This window comes from Equus quagga, chromosome 15 (genome assembly GCF_021613505.1).
Source record: "Equus quagga isolate Etosha38 chromosome 15, UCLA_HA_Equagga_1.0, whole genome shotgun sequence".
NCBI classification, from domain to species: Eukaryota; Metazoa; Chordata; class Mammalia; order Perissodactyla; family Equidae; genus Equus; species Equus quagga.
The window spans coordinates 52,960,214-52,981,106 of NC_060281.1; the positions used below are offsets into that span (position 1 = coordinate 52,960,214).

Here is a 20,893-nt window from a genome sequence, read left to right on the forward strand (position 1 = left end):
CGGGAATTGAGTGTTAGCTCTCAGGGCGCTCTGCAGGAAGGCCCCCGTCTCAAAAGCCTCCTAATCCGAAACTGCATGGCGCCGTAAAAAGAATAACAATTTTTTTCAACTAGAATGAGACATTCCAACTTCCCCAACCCCACCTTCGCCCCCTTCACATCTTGTCTTCAGTTTCCCGTCACCTCAGATCAAGCTTCCCCTCCGTTCCTAGTTCTTTCGGAGAGGCGGTGACCGGCCTAGCTGATGGCAGGAGCGTGGGAGCCGGCGCAGGAGCGAGGGAAGGCGGGGCGGGTACGTGTGTCTTTATAAAAGTGCGGGCGCTGCGCTGCGAGGTGACCTGTCAGCACCGCTCCCGGGAAACGGGGCTCCGCCGGGGTCCTCACCCTTGCCCGCCGCTTATGGATTTCTAAATAAGTTCTCCTTCTGTCTCTCTCGCTCTCTCTCCACTTTCTTTATAAAGAGGGGGGAAAATCACCTTGCGCACCTCTAGGTTTGTTTTTTTTCTTCTGTCTTTCAGGATTCTTGGCGGAGAGCCCGAGCGAGGTGGCGCAGATGCCGGCGGAAGCGGGGCGCAGGGCGGACTGTGTGTGCTCCTACGGGATGAAGCTCAGTTGGGACATCAACGACCCGCAGATGCCTCAGGTGCGTGAAACCGGTGTGCGCGCGCGTGGCGCTGTCCACCCAAAGAAGCGGGATGGCATTCAAGCCCTTGCAGAGACTGTGGACAGACCTCCTCCCCCCTATCTCTGAGAGCCCTCAAATGTAAAGGGACTCTACAAATGGCAGGGTTGGCTTAGAGATTTGTCTTCTCCCAGCTCTTTCCTTGCGCTGGTCTGAAAACAGCCAACAGCTGCAGGAACTGTCAATCAGGCTCCGGGTTCCCAGTCGTCAGGCGGGAGCAGGACGCCTCGTCCCTCACTCTCCTTTAACCAAGGTCGAAATCCGGTGATTCTCTCCTTCTCCATTCGTTGAAACCTGTGAGAAAGGTAGAGGGAGAATTTCTGAATGTAGATACCTCTGCTTCTCACGCAGCGAAGCTGTGAGATAGGACTGTAAATCGCGGTCACCTGAATCTTAAACAAATAGCACAACTTGGGCAGTTTATTCAAACGCCCGCAGCTGCCCAGATGAAGTCGGCTCCTGGGAAGCTCCATAGTCCTGCTAACCAGAACTTACGCGCCCAGAGAGGCTCTGGAATCTGGATTTTGGATGTAACTTCTGAACTTACTTCTCTAGTGACAAGGAAATTGACGTGCTTTGAGGATGAATTTGTGTTTTGGTTTTTTTGGTGAGGAAGATTGGCCCTGAGCTAACATCTGTTGCCAATCTTCCTCTTTTTGCTGAGGAAGATTGTCGCTGAGCTAACATCTGTGCCAATCTTCCTCTATTTTATGTGTGGGATGCCACCACAGTGTGGCTTGATGAATGGTGTGTAGGTCCGTGCCTAGGATCAAACCACAAACCCCAGGCGGCTGAAACAGAGCACAGGAACTTAACCACTAAGGCACCAGGCCAGCCCCTGTTTGGTTTTGTTCTAATGGAACAAAGCGGTTTGGTGCCAAGTCCAGGGAATGAATTGGGCCATTATGTTTGGTCATACTGGTTTGGGGCCAAAAACTGAGGCATGTCGTTAAAGTCCTGGGTATAGGTGGTGGCAGAGTGGGAGTGGCCTCCCAACCTTTGCAAAGGTGGGCTTCTGGTATCATTGTGGCGGGGGGATGAGACCTGGCATTTATTCAGCATCTACCATGTGCCATATAGATGCCAGACAGATAGCAGCAGTTCACTAGCAAGGTTGTGTGGCCGCTCGAGGAGACCATTTTTTAAATGGATGTTTTTGTAGTAAGTTTCTTTTGTTTAAGGTCTGCCTACTTTAGAGTCACACTGTATCATTTTTGTGAAAGTGGACCACAGTACAGCAAGGACAACTGCTCACTGAATTCTGTCCGCATAAATTGTCGCAGGAAAAAACCTAAATCTTGCATTTTAGAAAAGAGACACATCTAAATAATGGAAAGATGGCTCCTCTCAAGCATTTTCTAGACTTCCTAAGCAAACGTGAATTATTTTTCCTTTGGGAGACTGGTTCTGAAGCTGGGAGCATGTGACATCTCAAGAGGCAGGGGCACTGGGATACAGAAGGAGAAGCCGGGGGAACATGGGCTCCTCGTCCTCTCTGGCTTGACTGTCGGAGAGAAGCTGAGCTGGCTGTTTGACCTTGAGATAGTTCCTGGACGTGCCTTCGTCTCAGGCCGCCCACCTGTCATCGAGTGGGGGAACTAGATAACAATCTTAAACTCTCAGCCAGTTCTACTGTCGTGTTCAGTGTGGGCATGCTCATTTGAGTGTGTGTGTGTCTGTGCTCGCATGTGCCAACACATGAGAGCAAGTGAAGCCTGCTCCTGGAGTCCTCCATGCTTGATTTGATTTAAAAATACCATCTCTGTGGCTTCATTTTTAGTGTCACTCCTTTAGTAGTTGATATGTGACATGGGGGCCTAGTCTGTACCCTTACAGGGGAGCATGAAAGGAATACTGTCTTCTGGAAAACTCTCTATTTGTTACTAAAGTTCTTAAATTGAACTGTTCACTTTAAAAACAAAGATATTTGCATTTGGTGTAAACTTAGAGTTGATAGTACATTATTGTATATTTCATTTGTGACTTACCTTGTCAATGTATTAGTTTGTCCATTGTAATATTTCAAGAAAAGATGAGTAATGCCTATTAGTAGTAATAATGATTTTAACAATATTCCTATGGTTTTGGAAACAAAATTGCCCATTTACCTATTACTGTTAGAATGTACAGTACTAATGATGTACACAGGTCTGAATTGTCCAACTGAGAATATTTTTATATTGAATTTTCCTAGGGTGGTGGGAGGGGGAGAAAGTGCAAATGGCTTATTATTGTGAAAATACTCTTCTGAGCCTCTCTTCCCATAAAGCCATTGGGGCCTGCCACCCCAGAGCCTCTGTCTATATCATAGTCACTGTAGAAGGTTATCTAACTTCCACTTCCTTGTCTAGTAAATAAGAGTAAGGATGCCCATCATGCAAGGATGTTGTGAGGATGACAGACACTGCATAATGTGGCTTTGTGGGCCCCACTGTCTCTGCCCCCAGTACTCAATTCTGTATTGTAGTGTGAAAACAGCCCTGGACAATACATAGACAAAAGCACATGGCCATGCCCCAATACAACTTAATATATGGATACTGAAATTTGAATTTTATATAATTTTCAGGTGTCACAAAATATAATTCTTTTGATTTTTTTCCCCAACCATTAAAAAATACGAAAAATCCTTCTTAGCTTAGGGGCTGTACTAAAACAAGTGGCAGGCTGGATCTGGCCCACAGTTCCTAGTTGCTCAAGGCCTGCCCTAGAGAGTACCAGCTAAAGAGTACGCGCTCGCTAGAGGGTAATTTTATATTAAATTTACGTACAAGAAAGACATTGCAGTATAAATAGCGCATAATGTGGACACAGACCTCCAGATGTGAGTAGTAAAGCAGTGCTCACTATTTTAGATGGAAGTCGTCCTTTCAGCCACGTGGCTCTTTGCTGGGGAGAATGACAATCCACATTGCTCTGAGGTGAGGTCTGGTGCCCAGCAGTCTGCACTCAATGCTCCGTTGACCTTGATGGGCAGGCCCTGCATTGCGATGCCCTTGTAAACTTGGAAAGCTAAGATGGGAGGAGTGAGGGAAGCTGTTCTTGCCTCTGATATTGCTCTGGGTATCACTGCTGATGTGACCAACAGGTTTGGGATAGAGCCAAGAGCATTTGAAGAAAAAGCACTGAACTGATGAAAAGATCTTTCCAGCCTCAGTCGCATCTTGGGGATAGAGGTTTCCCATCACTTTTTGCCCTGGCACTTGGCTACTTAATTTGAAAATGTTTTCAACGTTTAAACATGGTGGTAAGGAGAACAGGCCTGGAGTCAAACTGCTAGGGCTCAAATCCTATAGCCAGGTCTTACCAGCTGTGTGACCTTGGGCAATTCCATAAACCTCTCTGGCCTCCATTTTCTATTTGGTAAAATGGGATGAGGATAGTACTTATTGTCTGTGTGAGTTATGAAGTATAGGTGAATTGATACGTAGACAGCATTTAGAAGATAAGCAGCATAAATACATCAATTATTAGCCAGTTATCAGAAAGGCTGTACAGTGACAGGATGAGGGTCACTTTGTGACAACGTAGGTTCTGAGTTTTACAACATTTCTGCATCTAAAAAGAACCGATTTTTGTTCTAACGTGTTTGGGGAAAATTAAAAGCGTGCTGTGTTGGATTTGTGCTTGATAACCTTGACCAACCATCCTTTTGTGCACTTTCCAGGAGCCAGCCCACTTTGACCACTTCTGCGAGTGGCCGGATGGCTACGTGCGCTTCATCTATCGCAGCGACGAGAAGAAGGCGCAGCGCCACCTGAGCGGATGGGCCATGCGCAACACCAACAACCACAACGGCCACATCCTCAAGAAGTCGTGCCTGGGCGTGGTGGTGTGTGCGCGGGCCTGCATGATGCCCGACGGCTCGCGCCTGCAGCTGCGGCCGGCCATCTGCGACAAGGCGCGGCTGAAGCAGCAGAGTGAGCGCGCGCGTGGGTGTGGGCCCCTGGTGGGTGGCCTTGCAGCCATGAGTTCCCTATTCCCAGTGAATTTCCCCTTTCTGGGGTCGGGGTTGTTATTGATATTTCTCCCCTCTGGCTTTGCAGAGAAAGCATGCCCCAACTGTCATTCTGCTTTGGAACTGATTCCCTGTCGAGGGCACAGCGGGTACCCTGTGACCAACTTCTGGCGGCTTGAGGGCAACGCCATATTTTTCCAGGTAGGTGGGAGGACACCACAGTTTGTAATGATATTTTCATCCCTCGTAGGGACCAAACCACCTGCCACGTGCCTTAGGAACTCTGGACCAAACCAAATATAGCGCTGTTGGCCAGAAATAGGTGCGGGGGCTCCCAGGGCCTTCCCAGGCTCCTAGGAATTAGCTTACCTACCATGTGCTTTAAGGGCGGGAGAGGGAACCCAGTTACAGTGAGTGTTGTTTTCATATGGTGAGAGGACTGTCAGGTAATCTTTTAAGATGTCTATTATTGATGATATATTTTTATTTCAAGAATTTTTTCCCGTGTCATTTTCCCAAAAGACTTGGGAAAGGCATAATCAGTTTTGCCCAACATTGCCAGCTGCCTTCAGAGGAACACATATGTGATTCATTTCCTTGTTAATACAGGCTAAGGGAGTTCACGATCACCCAAGACCAGAGAGTAAATCAGAGACGGAAGCTAGAAGAAGTGCCCTCAAGAGACAAATGGCCTCTTTTTACCAACCTCAGAAAAAGAGAATTCGAGAACTGGAGGTAATGGGGAGCTGACATTACACTGTGGTCTGTGTTCATTTTCATCACAAAATACACTGATAATTGTGTGAAATGTGAATGTCATCCACTAATTAGAAATGCTTGATTTTATGTGAAAATTATATATCTCTAACAAATGTCATTGAATCAACATTTTGGATAAGTTTTCTAATCTCTTCTTAAAAAAAAAGCAAACTGTCTCTACAGTCAATGATATAGAGAGGATGTGGGCTGACATCCTGATACAAAGGCAATTATCCAATGGTCATAAAGAAAGAAACACGTGTGTAGCAACGGTGAGTTAAGGGTGCATCCGGAGAGGGTCCTTTACACTATTTACACAGAACAGAAAATATTTCTTTGGGCAACTTGATCCAGTTTGGCTTTCCAACCAAAGTATGCCAAGCAGGCAGAGTGTTAGTCTGCGAATAAGAGAAATTCACATTGTTTGAGCACTCTCTATATGTCAGGCGCATGGGGTCTGAGTTTCACACTTGAAATGGTCACAAAAGCCTTAAGAGGAGGTTACTACCATTGAGACCCATTTTGAAATGGGAATCTGAGGCTCAGAGAGGTTAAGTAACTTGTTCAATTCATGAGGGATAGTCAGGATTTGAACCCAAGCCTGTGTCAGGCTCCTGAGTCTCTGCTATTATGAACATACTACTGGAGGGAAAAGGACCATCTGCCACTCAGACAGACCCTTCCTGGCCAGTGTGAGCCCTCCTCATTTGGCAGCATGGAATTTGTGCCTAAGCAAGTTCAAGCGATGCAACGCGCATACCACATGCCCAAATCATGTACCTGAGCAGCATGGTGCCCATAACACAGAACCCACCAATGGGGAGCTTGTTTTTGTTTGGTTGGTTGGCTACTGTTACAGGTGAGGGGGCCCATGCAACTTTCATTTTTATTTACAAATAAAAATTTGCCTCATTTTTTAGGCAGGAGAGAATCCAAACAACAGTGGACATTTCAACAGCATACCTCCCCTGGAAAATCCAGAAGAGTTTGATATGATTACTGACACTGGTTTCCCTGCTCCAGGGCAGCCTGGCTTTTCCTTTCCAAACTCTGATGCTTACAAAGCCACTTGTGACCTCACCACCTTTCAAGGAGACATAATGCCACCCTTACAGAAACATCCAAAGCCAAGAATCTATTTGCCTAGGCCACCCTGCAGCTATGAATTGGCAGGCCCTGGTTCCACAAATTCGAGCCCATATGCCACCCTTTCTAAAGATTCCAGCAGTATCCCTACTGACACAGACTGGGTTCACCTGAATGCATTACATTATAATGTCAACTCATACAGCAACTTCGAGAGGAGCTTTGATTTCACCAGTAAACAACATGGCTGGAAACCAGCTCTTGGAAAACCTGGCCTTGGAGAGAGGACTGACCATGGACAGTTCCCGGCCGTGGCCGCTCGCCCTTATTATAACCCGGAGCTCCCCTGCAGGTACCTCACGTCTCCCCCACCAGGTGCTCCAGCCCTGCAGACCGTGATCACCACCACCACCAAAGTGTCCTACCAGGCCTACCAGCCCCCTGCACTGAAATACTGTGACAGCGTGCGGGAAGTTAGCCTTTCGAGCTGTAACTATGCTTCTGAAAACCCCCCAATGTCCATCTACCCAGAAGCCCTGGACCTTCCAGCTGCAGTCACCAGGGCAACCTCTCCAGCAGGGCCAGTGCCTTTGAAAATTCCAGGAGATTGCAGGGCCATCAGACCCACTTTGGCTTTTCCTCAAGAGTCAGCTCCCTCCAGGACAGACGGAGCAGAGACTTGGGAAGCGTGTCCGTCTGGAATGGGGTCCGCAATCAGTTATTCAGATGCAGGTAGTCCATTCTTTAGCTATGACAATGACGACTTTTGAACAACAGTCCTGGGTGCAACGTAATATTGATGTCCATGCAGGCAGTGAAACATGAATTGGCAGCTGTCTCTTGATGAGTTGGGAGATTTATCTCGTATGCACAGAAATACTCATATAACAAATAGTAAAAATGAGGAAATTATGGCTTGGAAATTTTTCGATAGTATAAGGAAATTTCGCACAGCATTTTAACGGCCACTGCAGCACATAGAATTAGGCCTGGAATGTGACTGTCCCAAATGAACAAATAAATAAACTGGAGACCATGAAGGCTCATGAGCTAAGTCCATTTAGCTTGTCAGCTCGAGAAGAAGTCAAGAATCCTGGTTCTCGTTCTAACCTTTTCCCACTAGACCATATTAGGGAGTTTCACAGATTTTTATTTGGCTCTTAGAAATTATCAAAATAGCTTCAGGAAGAAATCTTTACATTCTTATCTCCTGAGTCATTTCATAAGATTTTAATTTAGGATTTACAACTTGTTAAAATAGCTTCAGGAAGTAATTTTGATCATTTTATATCCAAAGCATATTATCTACAGCTTTTTAAAAAATCTACAATATTGCAATAATAAAGTACAATTGTTTTTAAGAGAATTTTGTTTTCCAGTATCAGCTGAATACCTTTTCTTAACATTGGTGAATGTTTTCCTAACAGAGACAGCCTTAGGATGATGATATATATATAATGGATTATTATTGTACTAAAATATATTTTTCTGATTAAATTTCAAAATTAGAATTGAAATGTTTTATTCAAATATAGCTTTACTGTTCCTTTGTCACTCCCCATAAAGGTAATTGATAATGTTGATCAATTGAATGCAATAAAGACATTTTACAGTAATGTAGCTGATGCTGGAGTTATTTCAAAACAGAAATAGGAAAAAAATGCTGTTCTTATTATGACCTGGGAAACAGCTGTGATAATAGATTAAAACATGTTAGTTTATTTAACAGTTTTGTATTTTATTTTAGGACTATTTGCTATACTAATAAGAGAAAGCCTCTTCAAAATATTGCATGCGCACAGACACATACACTTTGCACAGCTCCCGATACTAAGTGAAAATATTCAGTTTTCAAATAAAAATAAACTACACGAATTTGAGAATGAAAGGGGAGAAGTATTATCCTCAAATTTGCATAGAATACCCAATTTGCAGTAAGTCAGAGGCCACTTTGAATCACACAGTGTTCTGTATCACTCACCTGATTCATAGAGCCCTAATACACTGATGTAATAAATACATGCAGGACTGGCCACAAGATTAAATAAATATGAGTACATTCCTATGATTCCCTTGCCAGCTTTTTCTCAAGGGAAAGGATGCCTTGTACTCTTACGGACTACTTGTTTTTTAGACTTCCACTGCCAAAGCGCACAGCTTCTAATAATATCCAACATTACATAGCAATTACCTGGGCCAAAAGCTGTTCTAGGTCAGGAACACCTGTTAATGTATGCAACCCTTGTGGCAGTGCTCTGAACTACTGAGAGAGAGGAAAGGCCACGGGAGGGGACAGAGCTGGACTGGAGTTCAGGTCATCGCCAGGGTCTGTGCTCTTCACCACCACGTCACATTGGCTTTGATTGTATTCATTTATCAATGAAATTCCCTTTGTACTTAATAAGTGTTGTACTTAGCATGGAATAGCAAGGAGTTTTATTACTTGCAAGTATTTATATCTCACCATGGGATCCAAGGGATCCTTGCAGGACAGGTGGGAAGGGCAGAGATAGGAGTGAACAGACTCCCATAAAAACATTTTATGTTCATAGTCACAGATTTATTTTAATGTGTAAGAGGGGAAGATAAAAATAACATCAAACCTGTGATTTCACATTGTTTTTGCCTAGACAAAGCAAAATAGGTTTTTGTTTTATTGTTTTAAAGCAAGACAATTTAAGGAAAACTATTAAGCAAATAATAGTACAGATGTTGCAAGGAAATGCCAAAAGTCATCAAAATGGTTGAGGACCACGGAATAATGAGACACACTGCCCTAGAGCAAGGGGCCAGGGCGCTGATGCGAAGTGGCTCAGCTGGAAAGGGTAAATGGTGATGACAGCAAGACTGCATAAAGCAGAAGATGAGGGGGAAAACCGGCTCAGCCGTGACTTGGGGCATCCACAGATCGAACTACAGTATTGAGGAATCTAGACAGAGGGCAGCACTCAAGAGCCCGGCTGTGGGAGTTGATCCCAGGAGAGGTGGGTGAAGTGTTGGCCAGGGCTCCCAGCTAGCCCCTCCTCTAAGAAGCCAGGTTGTAGGGCGGGGTGGCTGTGTAGAACAGATCAGTTCTTGCAAATTGGGCCAACTGAGGAAGGCAAGTGAGGCTTAGACTCTGCATCACCTCTAGGGCCTCTGAAAAACTGATCTATTAGGGAGCAAAAGAGTTTTGTGGAAACTGAGTGAAAGTGGGAAACTTACAAGGGCTTAGCACTCATATTTATTGTATGAAATATTAATTATGACTACTAGTTATTAATAACTATTTATTACTAATTTAAAGCTTTCAAATGTGGGAAGTGTGAGAGCTGCCAAAGCTTCTGACATACTTTGTTCTGATCAGCTCGTGAACTGGAACGAGTCCAAGCCTGCAGCTGGACCCACGACTACATCAGATGCTGAGAGCAGAGGAGAAAGCAAAGGAGGTGAGGCCAGGCTGATAGCTGACACCTTTGATCAAGACATATGTCCCCAGCTAGACTTACCCAGTGCCGAGGGGCACTAAACAGAAACCCAACTTACTGGCCTCTAACCCTTCCTTCGTCTTCCTGGACAGTGATGGCCTTGGAGGACACTTGATAGACTTACCTGGAAGAATCTCACCTCTGACAGTTTCAATGGAACATTTGTCAGAAAGGCTAATGGGCTTCTTTTCACAATTTAAGGTTCTTATTGAACACTATTAACTAATGATCTGCGAGACATTGCCCTAAGAAAACCGTTGCAAATAGAATTCACAACTGACAATAATTTGAAAAATGGTCTCTCACTGCCTCCATCCTTCTACAGTTCACAACCTCCCTCTACACATTAGAATCACCTGGGGAGCTTTAGAAATCCTAGGATCAAGGATGCACCTCCGACCAATTATATCAGAGCCTCTAGGGGTGAGACCCAGCAATCAGTAAATGTTAAGGCTTCCCAGGTGATTCCGATCTTTGGGATAAGTAGTCCCAGAAAGCTGAGAGCAATGTGGTCTCGTGGAGGCTTGAAAGAGAGACAGTATTCTTAGTGTAATTAATCTCTATTATCTCTAACCTTCTCCTGGATGCCGTTGTTCTGTTCATTTAATGAAAAAGGGAAGGAGTTGGCAGGAGCCAAGTCATCTACTTGTTGCTACTTAAAGTACAAATTAAAAATTGGGTTTTGAAAGCAACAAAATTAGATACAATACCCTGCCTACAAGTCAAATCATGAGCTCTTTCATTCTTTCAACAAATATTTACTGAGCTCCACTATGAATTAATGATGTGCTGGTATTGGATATACAGAGGTGAGTTAAATAGAAGTCTCTGCCCTTGTGGAGCTAACAGGCTGGTGGGCTACACAGACAATAAAGAGGTCAGCAGACACTGTGATTAGAGACGGGAAAAGCCGTAAAGGAGAAAACAGGTGCTGAGATAGAGAATAAGGAAATAGAAGTGAACCTGTTCAGATAAAGTGGTTATGGAAGAGCTCCCTGCAGTACAGAGTTAAGAACTGAAGGATGAGAAAAGGTTAGCCAGGTGAACAGCCAGGGAAGAGATTGCAGATGGAGGAACAGCAAGTGCAAAGGCTCTGCATGCGGTCCCAGAAGGGCTAGTGCATAGCACAAGAGGAAACATGGTGTAAATGCGTTGGAATGGAAAGCAGAGTCTAGAGTCTTGAAGTCCAAGACAGGGAATTAGATTTTTATTCCAGGAGCAGTTTCAAATCACTGAAGAATTGTAAACAGAAAAGTGATATGGTCCAACTCATGTTTTGAAAAGATCATTTTGAAACAATGTAGATAATGGCTTGAAGCTGCTTCAAGTAATCCGGAGATTACTGCAAGCCATCCAGGTAAGAAATGATGATGGTTTGAATTAAACAGTAGCAGGGGAGATAGAAGGAAGTGGACAGATTCAAAATGCAATTTGGAGGTAGAGTCAGTAGAACTTACCTTTGGATGTGGGATAGTAAGGAAGAGGGAAAAATCCAGAACAACTCAGTTTCTAGCTTCAACAAATCGAGTGGCTGGTGGAGCCATTCTCTGAAATAGTGGCAGCAAAAAGAACAGTTATGATCAATTAATGCTTGCGAGTCATCTAAGTTATCAGACGGATATAACCCTAGAACTCTGTGGAGAGATCTGAGCTATAGATAAAAACCAAGAAATCCTAAGCAAGCCAAGAATAGCTCACCTGGTAAGGTAGCCTGGAGTTGTGCTATCCAAAGTGGTAGCCACTGTCCATATGTGGCAGTATAAATTAATTAAACATAATTAAATATTCAGTTCCTCAGTCACACTAGCCACGTTTCCTCACTAGCTACGTGTAACTAATGACTGCTGTGTTTGATTAGTGCATATATAGAACATTTCCATCCTCGCAGAAATTTCTATTGATCAGTGTTGGCGTAGAGGGAGAAGAAAGAGGAACCTGGTATGGAGCCATAAGGAATTTCCAAATGGAATTAGAGGAGCAGGGTCTGACAGAGGAGTTCAGAATTAGCTGTCAGATAGGTAGAAAACCAGGATGGGGGGGAGGGGTCACAGAAGCCAAAACTCTGTCAAGAGGCGGAGGGAGGCCAACGTCACCGAATGATGATGAGAAGTTAAGAGGAGGGCAGGAAAGTGTCCGTTGAATCCGGCAATATGGAAAAAGTTGATGACCATGACAAAAGCCATTTCCATGGTGTGATGGGCTCTCTGAGGCAGACTGGAATGGGCTAAGAGCCAGTGGGACACGAGGGGTTGGAAGCAGCATAATTACTCTATGATTAAACTAAAGTTGATTTCAAACTGTAAATAAAAGTCTATATGCTTGGTTAAAAACACTATCAAGAGCTTCAGATTTCCTCCAGTGACACTTGTCTTGGCAATAGGGTTGCCAGTTAGCAAATAAATAAACAGGACGCCCATTAAATTTGAAATAAGATAAACAACAAGCAAATTTTCAGTGTCGGTATATCCCAAATACTGCATGGACATACAAAAATTACTCATTATTTATATGAAATTCAAATTTAACTGAGTGTTCTGTATTTTATCTGGTATTCCTGCTTGGTGGGAATATTAGAATTTAATTTCATTCTTATTCAAAATATGGTAAATGACATTTGATAAACTAAGATAAATGTCTAAAAATGTCTTTAGGTAAAACAATTTGGTTGCTGGACTTTTACGAGGAGATATTTATTTTAACTGGATATAGTCTACTTAATGGGAGAGAATATATTTTTATCATCCTTTAAAGCATAAACATCATGCTTAATAAAACAAAAGTTAATTAAAACTTCAAAAATTTAGTAAAGATTTTAAAAAGCCTAAAATCACTCTTCAACATTTCTATTTACAAACCACACTGAACAGACAACCGGAGTTCGTACCACTAGCCTCTTCGGCTGATAGTCACCCTGTTTGTTCATATTTCCACGCTACTTGGTTAAAGCAAAAGAATGTTCCTCATGTCCTACATCATAATGTAATCCTACATTAATGGATTTTCCATTGATCAGCCCATTAGAGCTGGGTCTTCTGATCCTCTCTAAGACAGCTGAGCTACCCACATAACATTGTGTTTGATAGTCTGTCTGATGAATCTTTTTAAACGTGAGGCATTCTGGGGCTGTGGCGTGGGGAGAAGAGGTTGAAGAAGCCCCTCGGTGACCCCAGCCACCTGAGGCTCTCCCCGCTGATGTGCCAGAAGGGCACTACTGAGTATAAGTGCCACCTGGCTGCCTGTGGAGGCCTCTGCCTGTGGAAAATAAACATTCTTTTTTCTGGTGCTTCTCAAGGGCGAGGTTTTAAAAACCCCAATTGAAACAGCCTTCTGCCTGGAGATGGCCTGTTTAATAGACCGTATTGCTGATCCAGCTTTCCCCAAACCACCTGAATTCCTTCTCCTAACCACCCTGAGCACTATGCTTTCAAAGACCTTTTCTGGCTATTGCCGAGATGTAGCAATAAAACCCCTTAATTCAAGTGTACCCAGAACTGCCACACCAAAAAGGGATGTACAGGAGTCATCTATTCTGGTCTCTGTCTGCAGGCTCAAGTGACCCTGTGGGCTTCTGAACAGAAGCACATCCATTTCTGCTTTGGGTGTTATCATCCTTATTGCAAGAATAGGACAGTCATCACAGAAGTCTCTAACAGGGGCATGTGAAACCTTATGTTTTGGTTTTACGATTAAAAAGAAAAATCCAAGCTTACTTCAGAGACTATATCTGCAAAAATGACTGAAAAAAATCATGACATTTTCAACAGAATATATTCATTCACCAGCTGTATGTGAAGTGCTCAGTATAGGAATTATGCAGAGAAATATGAAACGTGGTCTCGGTCTTCAAAAAATTTCTTGCAAGCAAGAGAAATAAGACTTGCTGAATAGTGTGTTCAGTGGCAGTTAAGGCTACATTATCGCATGCATTATAACATTTTATAAACTAAAAAGTGATGTTTCTAAGAATCTTTCCTTGCTGATTTTAGAGTTGTTGAAAATGTTAAAACTGTGAATGTGGAATTTCTCTCCGCAGCTAGAAGAGCTGGGCAGAGGAAACTTCTGCCAAGAAAAGGTGCAGGGGGAAGTCAGTACAATTCAACCAGAGAGGCACAGAGGGGGAAGATGAGCAACACTCTTGTGAATATTTTCTTCATCATCAACCTTTTCTTATTAAAATATTTTCCTCATTAGTATTTTTTATTAAGATGTTCTTCAAAAATCTTTATGTATACATTCTTCAAATCACTCCATAAGTAATTTTTTCATAAAATATCCTTTATGGAAACATTCTTCATGAACATGAATATATCCAATGACCGTATCCATTAATATATTCTTGATTATGACTATTTTAAGTATATTCATAAGAATATACTTAAAATAGTGAATATAACATTGTTTCTATTTTTAAAGAACCTATTTTTGAAGATAGACATTAAATATGCTCCTATTTGTGATCATTTATTCAAGCAAATATTTGAGCTCCCGTGATGTGCTGGGCACTGTTCTAGATCCTGTCTGTAAAGAGAGACAAGACAGGCATGGTCCTTGCTCCCATGCAGCTTACATTCTGTGTCAGCAATATGTTCTCAATAAAGGGGAAAATGTTATGTATATTTTTATAACTAAGAAATATGAGGGAAGAATATAATTTAATGCCCTCATTTTCCCCATCTCTGCTGGTCAATGCTCCCTGTCTTTCCTTCAGCAAAAAATACCCTTTCTGACCAACTCCATCACAGCAGTAGACATTAAAGGCAGGGACAAACTGAATATTCCTCAAGATGCTGTTAGGAACACAAAAGGAAAACTGACCTACCAAAATTTTGCAAAAATCCTCAAAACTTAACAAAAAACACTCCATCCTATCCAGTAGTTATTGCCGTAAACTTTATAATTTGTCTTAAATAAAAGCAAATTCAGAGAACTGGCTGTTTGGGAAACTGGCTTCCAGTGGATGTCCTTCGTGAAGGCATTCACTCCCTGCCATTCTGCTGTCTTACACTGCACATGCAGTGGGTACCACATCCACTGGGTCACACCACCCCCTGCTGAAGCTGAGACACTTGAGACCTTGTGTTGCAAAAAGGTGGAGGGGGGAAAAGAGGGGAGAACACTAAAGACTGCCAGCGTCCAGTCTGGAAGTCGAGGCCGGCCTCTCCGCCATCCTGGGTTGGACTTGGTTAGGGGGATCTCAGCCTGCTGCTTGTGTGCCAACATCGTACACAGCTTCCCTAAAGCAGTTCTCCTCTGCTTCCAAATGAACGAGATGAGCCTGGAGCATCTTTGGGGCTAGAAAGTAAGGCAACACTGAACAAACAAACAGACAAACCCAACAACAAAAAACCCCACAATGATGGAATCGTGTCAAAAGAGCACAGGAATCAAACAAAAGAGCTCCCCATGGCCAAAGCTGGAAAAATTTGAGAAAAAAAATAGTATTGGATTATAACCCAAAGTACAAAAAAAAATCCGAGTCCATCTGGATATAAATGCATAATTAAATAAATAAGTAAACAAACAAATGGGAGAGAATAGATAAATTTCCTGTGCAGAATAATTCTAAAAAATTTATGTAGTCACTTCACCCTCAAGGAGATGGAGCATAACTCCCTCTCTTTAAGTGTCGGCTGTGCGTAGTGACTCCCTTCTGAACAGCACTGTATGAAGGGGGAAAAAGGAGTCACTTTACAGTGGAGAAACCTGATAAGCACTGCTTCAGCCAGGTGATCAAGGTCAGCATCCACAGCGATAAGTCATGTTGACAGAATGTACCCTTGATATGGTGTGATAAAAATGGCGCTTCAACTCTGTGTTTTACCTCACCCTGTAAAAAACAGAATCCCAATCTAATCACGAGGAAAACAACAGATGAGTCCCAGTTGAGTGATTAGTCTATGCCAGGCACTATGCTAAATACTTTCCATATATGATCCAATTTTATCCTCTGTCAAAAGATGTGGCAGCCACTCCATGTCTGAAACAAAAGGCTGAAATTCTCACTAAACAAGAGAGAGCTGTGCTTGTAAGCTACAGTGTCTCTGAGCACAGCAGAAAGTGCACTTACATAGGGTTTGGGCAAACGTGGACTGAGGGACCGGTGCATTTTCAGAACTGGAGGTATTAGGGATGGATCGATAGCTCTGGAAACGCAGTTATTCCAGTAAGACACTTGTTCACTGGCTGACCTTCGGGAGGATGGTCCTTTAGGGAGGCTGTTACTAGTCAGCTGTTTTTAAGAAGTGTGAGCTGTCACCGGTTGGCTTCCCGGTTACCATGGGAAGTTGTCGTTGATATTAGGATGCGTTTAAATCTGGGTCTGGCAATTACTCGTTGCTAAAGCCAAAGAACAACTGGTTCTTTCCTTTTTATTCTCACCTCACAAAACGCTATGATGTGGTTACTGTTATTATCCTCATCTAGAGATTTCCAGAAACCGATATTAAAAGAAGTTAAGTAGCTTAAGTCACAGAATTGTGAGATAGAGGCTTAAATCTGGCTCTCTATATCCAAGGCTGTGTTCTTAAGCACTAAGTCATCCTGGGGCTGGGAAAAGATGGGAATGATATTGCCCCACCTTGCGCTCATCACCCCTTGAGTATATTAGGTGAGGTATTAGTGACATGGAACATATTAAGAAAACAGTAAGGAGGAGGATGGGAAAATGAAAAAATTCTGTTGTTTAATGTATTAGTCATGGTTCTCCAGAAAAACACCAATAGGATATTCTCTAGATGAGGATTATTTATTGATTTATTTTATAAGGAGAGGGATTTTAAGGAATTGGCTCATGCAATTGCGGGGCCAGGCAAGTGAGAAATCTGTAGGGCAGGCCCACAGGCTGGAAATTCGGGCAAGAGTTGATGTTGCCATCTTGAGTGCAAATTCCCCGGGGCAGCAGGCTGGAAACTCAGAAGGGTTTCTATGTTGCAGTTTTGAGGCAGAATTGCTTCTTCTTCAGGAAACTTTAGTGGGTCCTCTTAAGGCCTTCAACTGTTTGGGTGAGGCCCCTCCATGTGATAGAGGGTAATCTGCTTTACTCGAAATCTACTGATTTAAATGTTAATCATATCTATAAATACCTTCACAGAAACATCTAGAATAATGTTTGACCAAACAACTGGGGACCAAACCCTAGCCAAATTACCCCATAAAATTAACCATCACACTTGATAAAGATGGATTGGAGGGACCAGGGATATTTAGTTAGAAGAAAAGACTCAGATGGGACATGATAAAGTCTAGAAATATTGAGATGTCACCTTGTGCGGAGATGGGATTAAGTAGGATAGTGTGGAGTTTAGGGGCATGGTCTTCAGACAAAACTGAAAATAGTGAGCATGAGAAGGGATGCTGTCAGCCCTCACACAGCTGTTTAGTGCGGGCTGAGATTTGAACCCAGCACTGTGAGCACCGTGAAGATGGGGCGGAGAGCTGCTTTGTGATGGTGTGAGAGCTGCAGTTCCTTCCCCTCAGGGTACCTGAAATCTCTGCCTCTTATTCAGGGACAAAGGTTCTGAATTACTCAAAGACTTGTCCAGGAACCTAGGAAATATGTGCTTTAAAGTCTGAAATTATCGAGTGAAGGCGGGCCAGAAAACAAGATGTAGTCTAGAAATTTGCTTGGAAGCAACTCGTTGAAGGTACAGAGGAAAAGGCTGGAGAAAAACGCATTGGATTAAGCAAAAGCATTTTGTTTAGAGCCTTTTCCCCGGGCCTTGGAATCCGTGAATCAAGCTAAGCACTCTGAAAATGGGACTCGGCACATCCTTAGAAGGAAGGTACGAGGTGAGACTCCAATGTTTCCTATGTCAATTTCCATCACACCTTCTGTTTTGTATTCTTTCGTGATTCATACAGGACAAAAGTCCAGTTCAAACTCACAAACAGCCTATCCATAAAACACAGCTTAGAATACTCACACTGAAGTTTTGATTTATTTTGACAAAATTTATGTAGCATAATTTAAGTTTAGACAAGATTATGCATTAAAAAACTAAAGCGTATTTTATATGGAGAAGAAAAGAGAACTAACAATAAGCAAAGTTGGCATATCTAAGACTTTTTGTCTCCTCCTCAGCGTGGTAAACTTACCATAGTGACCTGTAATTCTTACTCTGCTTCTAGCTATTTGGCAGCTAAGGACATTCTTCTGCATGCTGCACTGCTGGTGGAAAATATCGAAGAGATGCCCATGACTGTCAGCTATGGCCTTAAGACCCCGGAGATTCAGTTCTCTGATGAGAAGTCGCTTTGAGTCTGTGAAACGTTACACCAGGCATCTGCTGAATTTGAAGGGAGTAGCAAGTGGTGACAGAATAACCAGTTGTCAGTGATCTGTATCAGTTGTGCAAATGCCAGAAAAATAATTTCAAGGTGATTTCCCAGGTATTTGTAATAGATCATAAATAAAAAAGGCTACTGGCTAGTAACATCCTGCATTCCACCTTGAATTTCTAGAGTAGTCCTTGGATTGCAAATATAAACGTTCTCAAAAATATAAATATGACTACTTTAACAATCCAGCAACGAATGGACAAATATAATTTGAACTCCCACAATTACCTCTTACTCTTTAAATGTTCTCCAAGGGAAGCTCTAAATTAAATGAGAAGTCAATTTTAAAATGTAGAAATGGAGTAAGGGATGAATTCTCCATTTTTTTTTATCAGACATTTGCAGCGTTAGGCTATCCCACTACACTGTAGGATTCAGTAGACGGCAGAAATATTTGTGAAGTAGGAATACTTTCTAGAATTCTCCTCCACAGCTTTTTTGGCCCCTAAATAATTCTGGCACCATAATCCATCAGAGTCTATTCTCCACACCCACTCAATTGGCTGTGGAATCATAAATGCTTCATGTTAGGTAATGCGGAAACTCCCAGGAAGGAGTCTGTATCAGTCATAGTTCTCCAGAGAAACAGAAGCAATTATATACATACACACACACACAAACATGTATAACATATACGTGTGTATATATGTTTATGTATATATAAAAACGTACATACATACACATAAATTTAAAGAGATTTATCTTAAGGAATTGCCTCACATGATTTGTAGGGACTGGCAAGTCTGAAATCCATAAAGCAGGCTGGCAGGCTGGAAACTCAGCAAGATTTATGCTGCAATTTTCAGGCAGAATTCCTTCTTTCCAGAGAAACCTCAGTTTTTGCTCTTAAGTCCTTCAACTGATTGGATAAAACCCACTCACATTATGGAGGGTAATCTACTTAAAGTCAACTGATTGTAAATGTTAATCACATCCACAAACTACCTTCATAGCACACCCGGGTGAGTGTTTGACCAAACAGCTGGGCAACAGAGCCTAGACACGTGGATGCATACATTTGAACCATCACAGGGTCATTGGCCAAGGGCCCTCTGACATCTACCTACCCTTGCCATGCTGACTGCCTGGAATGCCTTTCCCTGAGCTATAACATGGCTGGTTCTTCTGGTCATTTAGTCTTACCTCAAATGTTATCTTCACAGGGGCTTTCTCTGACCATCTCACCTATTCTTGCCCCATTCCCTTTCCACCCACTTTCTCTCCATCACAGTGCTCTGTTTCATTTTCTTCATGGAAATTTCATTTTCTTTGTGGAAATTATATATATTTTTTTGCTTTCTCTGCCCCACTAGAATATAAGTTCTATTACAGCAGGTCTATAACTATCTCATTCATCACTTGCTCACATCAAAACAGTACCTGGCTTATAGTAGGGCTTTCAATAGATATTCGTACAATTAATTAATAGATCAAATAAGGCAAGTAGCTCATTCTATTGTTAAATAACTCAAATGATGAGAAATTTATCACAATGCTGCTTGAGTTAAGCTGAAATCACCCCTGTATGAGAAGCTATCCATTTGTCCTAAATTTATCTTCTGGACCACACAAGATAATTCTGCTCCTCATTCTGTATCTCTAAGCATTTGAATACAGTGTTCTTGTCTCCTATTAATCATTTCTTGTCCAGGCTAAATGCCTTCAACACCTCGTATATTATGGTTTCCAGAATCTACCCTAACTTGTTTGTATCCTATTGAAAGATTTCCATTGTAACGTGAGCCTGCTAGAGTGCAACACATTTTTCTGGGTGTGCTGTGATCAGCACAAGTAGCAAGACTACCACTTCCAAGACTTGAACATTATAACTCTATTAATTCAATCTCACAGATCATTATCTTTTCTAGGAGTCATACCACACTCCTAAGCACACATAAATGCACATGTCTATGGGGACTAGTCATTTGCTGAACATCTGTTTGTGCTGAACAGAGTGCCATATGGGATTAAAAAATATATGTATCTGTCTCAAGAAGTTTATAATCCAAGAAGGAAAAAACTATTACACATAATCACAATTTTCAGAGTTGGAAGAAACTTTAAATGGCATCTAGTCTCATATTCTCACTTTATAGAAAATGCAGTGGGGCCCCAGGGTATCTAGTGATGAAAGGATAATGAACAAGACAGAACAGGGTGTAACTGAGCGATCAATCATGTGGTGTGGACAATAAGAGCAGTGAAAGAAATTCAGGGCAAGAAGAAAATCAGTGAACTTAGTTGCTGGTGAGGACTCCACAGAAGAAGTAGGCCTGGGCCTCATGGTGTGGAGAGAATTTTGCAGCTGGAGAACAGAGACGGTGTTCAGGAAAAGTGAACGGTTGAGGGGGCACCTTACAAGACAGAGCATGGTATGTGCTTGAGAGAAACTCACCAGAATAATTAGTATTTATATAATACCAATATGTTATATAACATAATTAATAAAATAATAAAAATACACTTTTTAAATGTAAAAAATTACAGTTTTACAGAAAACCTACAGACCAAGGAAAGCCATTATCAGACACCAGATAATATGAGCTACATTTTATGGATAATTCTAATGTAAGTATCAAGAATATGCTGTGCGTAGTAATTACTA

General features: G+C 42.3%; 1 protein-coding gene across 1 annotated transcript; it reads left to right on the top strand.

The window, feature by feature from the left end:
* Positions 1 to 552: 552 nt before the first annotated feature.
* On the top strand, positions 553 to 7,254 carry GCM2 (glial cells missing transcription factor 2). Its single transcript, XM_046639272.1, has 5 exons — positions 553 to 642; positions 4,349 to 4,601; positions 4,728 to 4,840; positions 5,249 to 5,374; positions 6,319 to 7,254. Exons 1-5 carry the CDS (start codon positions 553 to 555, stop codon positions 7,252 to 7,254), a joined length of 1,518 nt encoding a protein of 505 aa, XP_046495228.1.
* The last annotated feature ends 13,639 nt before the right edge of the window (positions 7,255 to 20,893 follow it).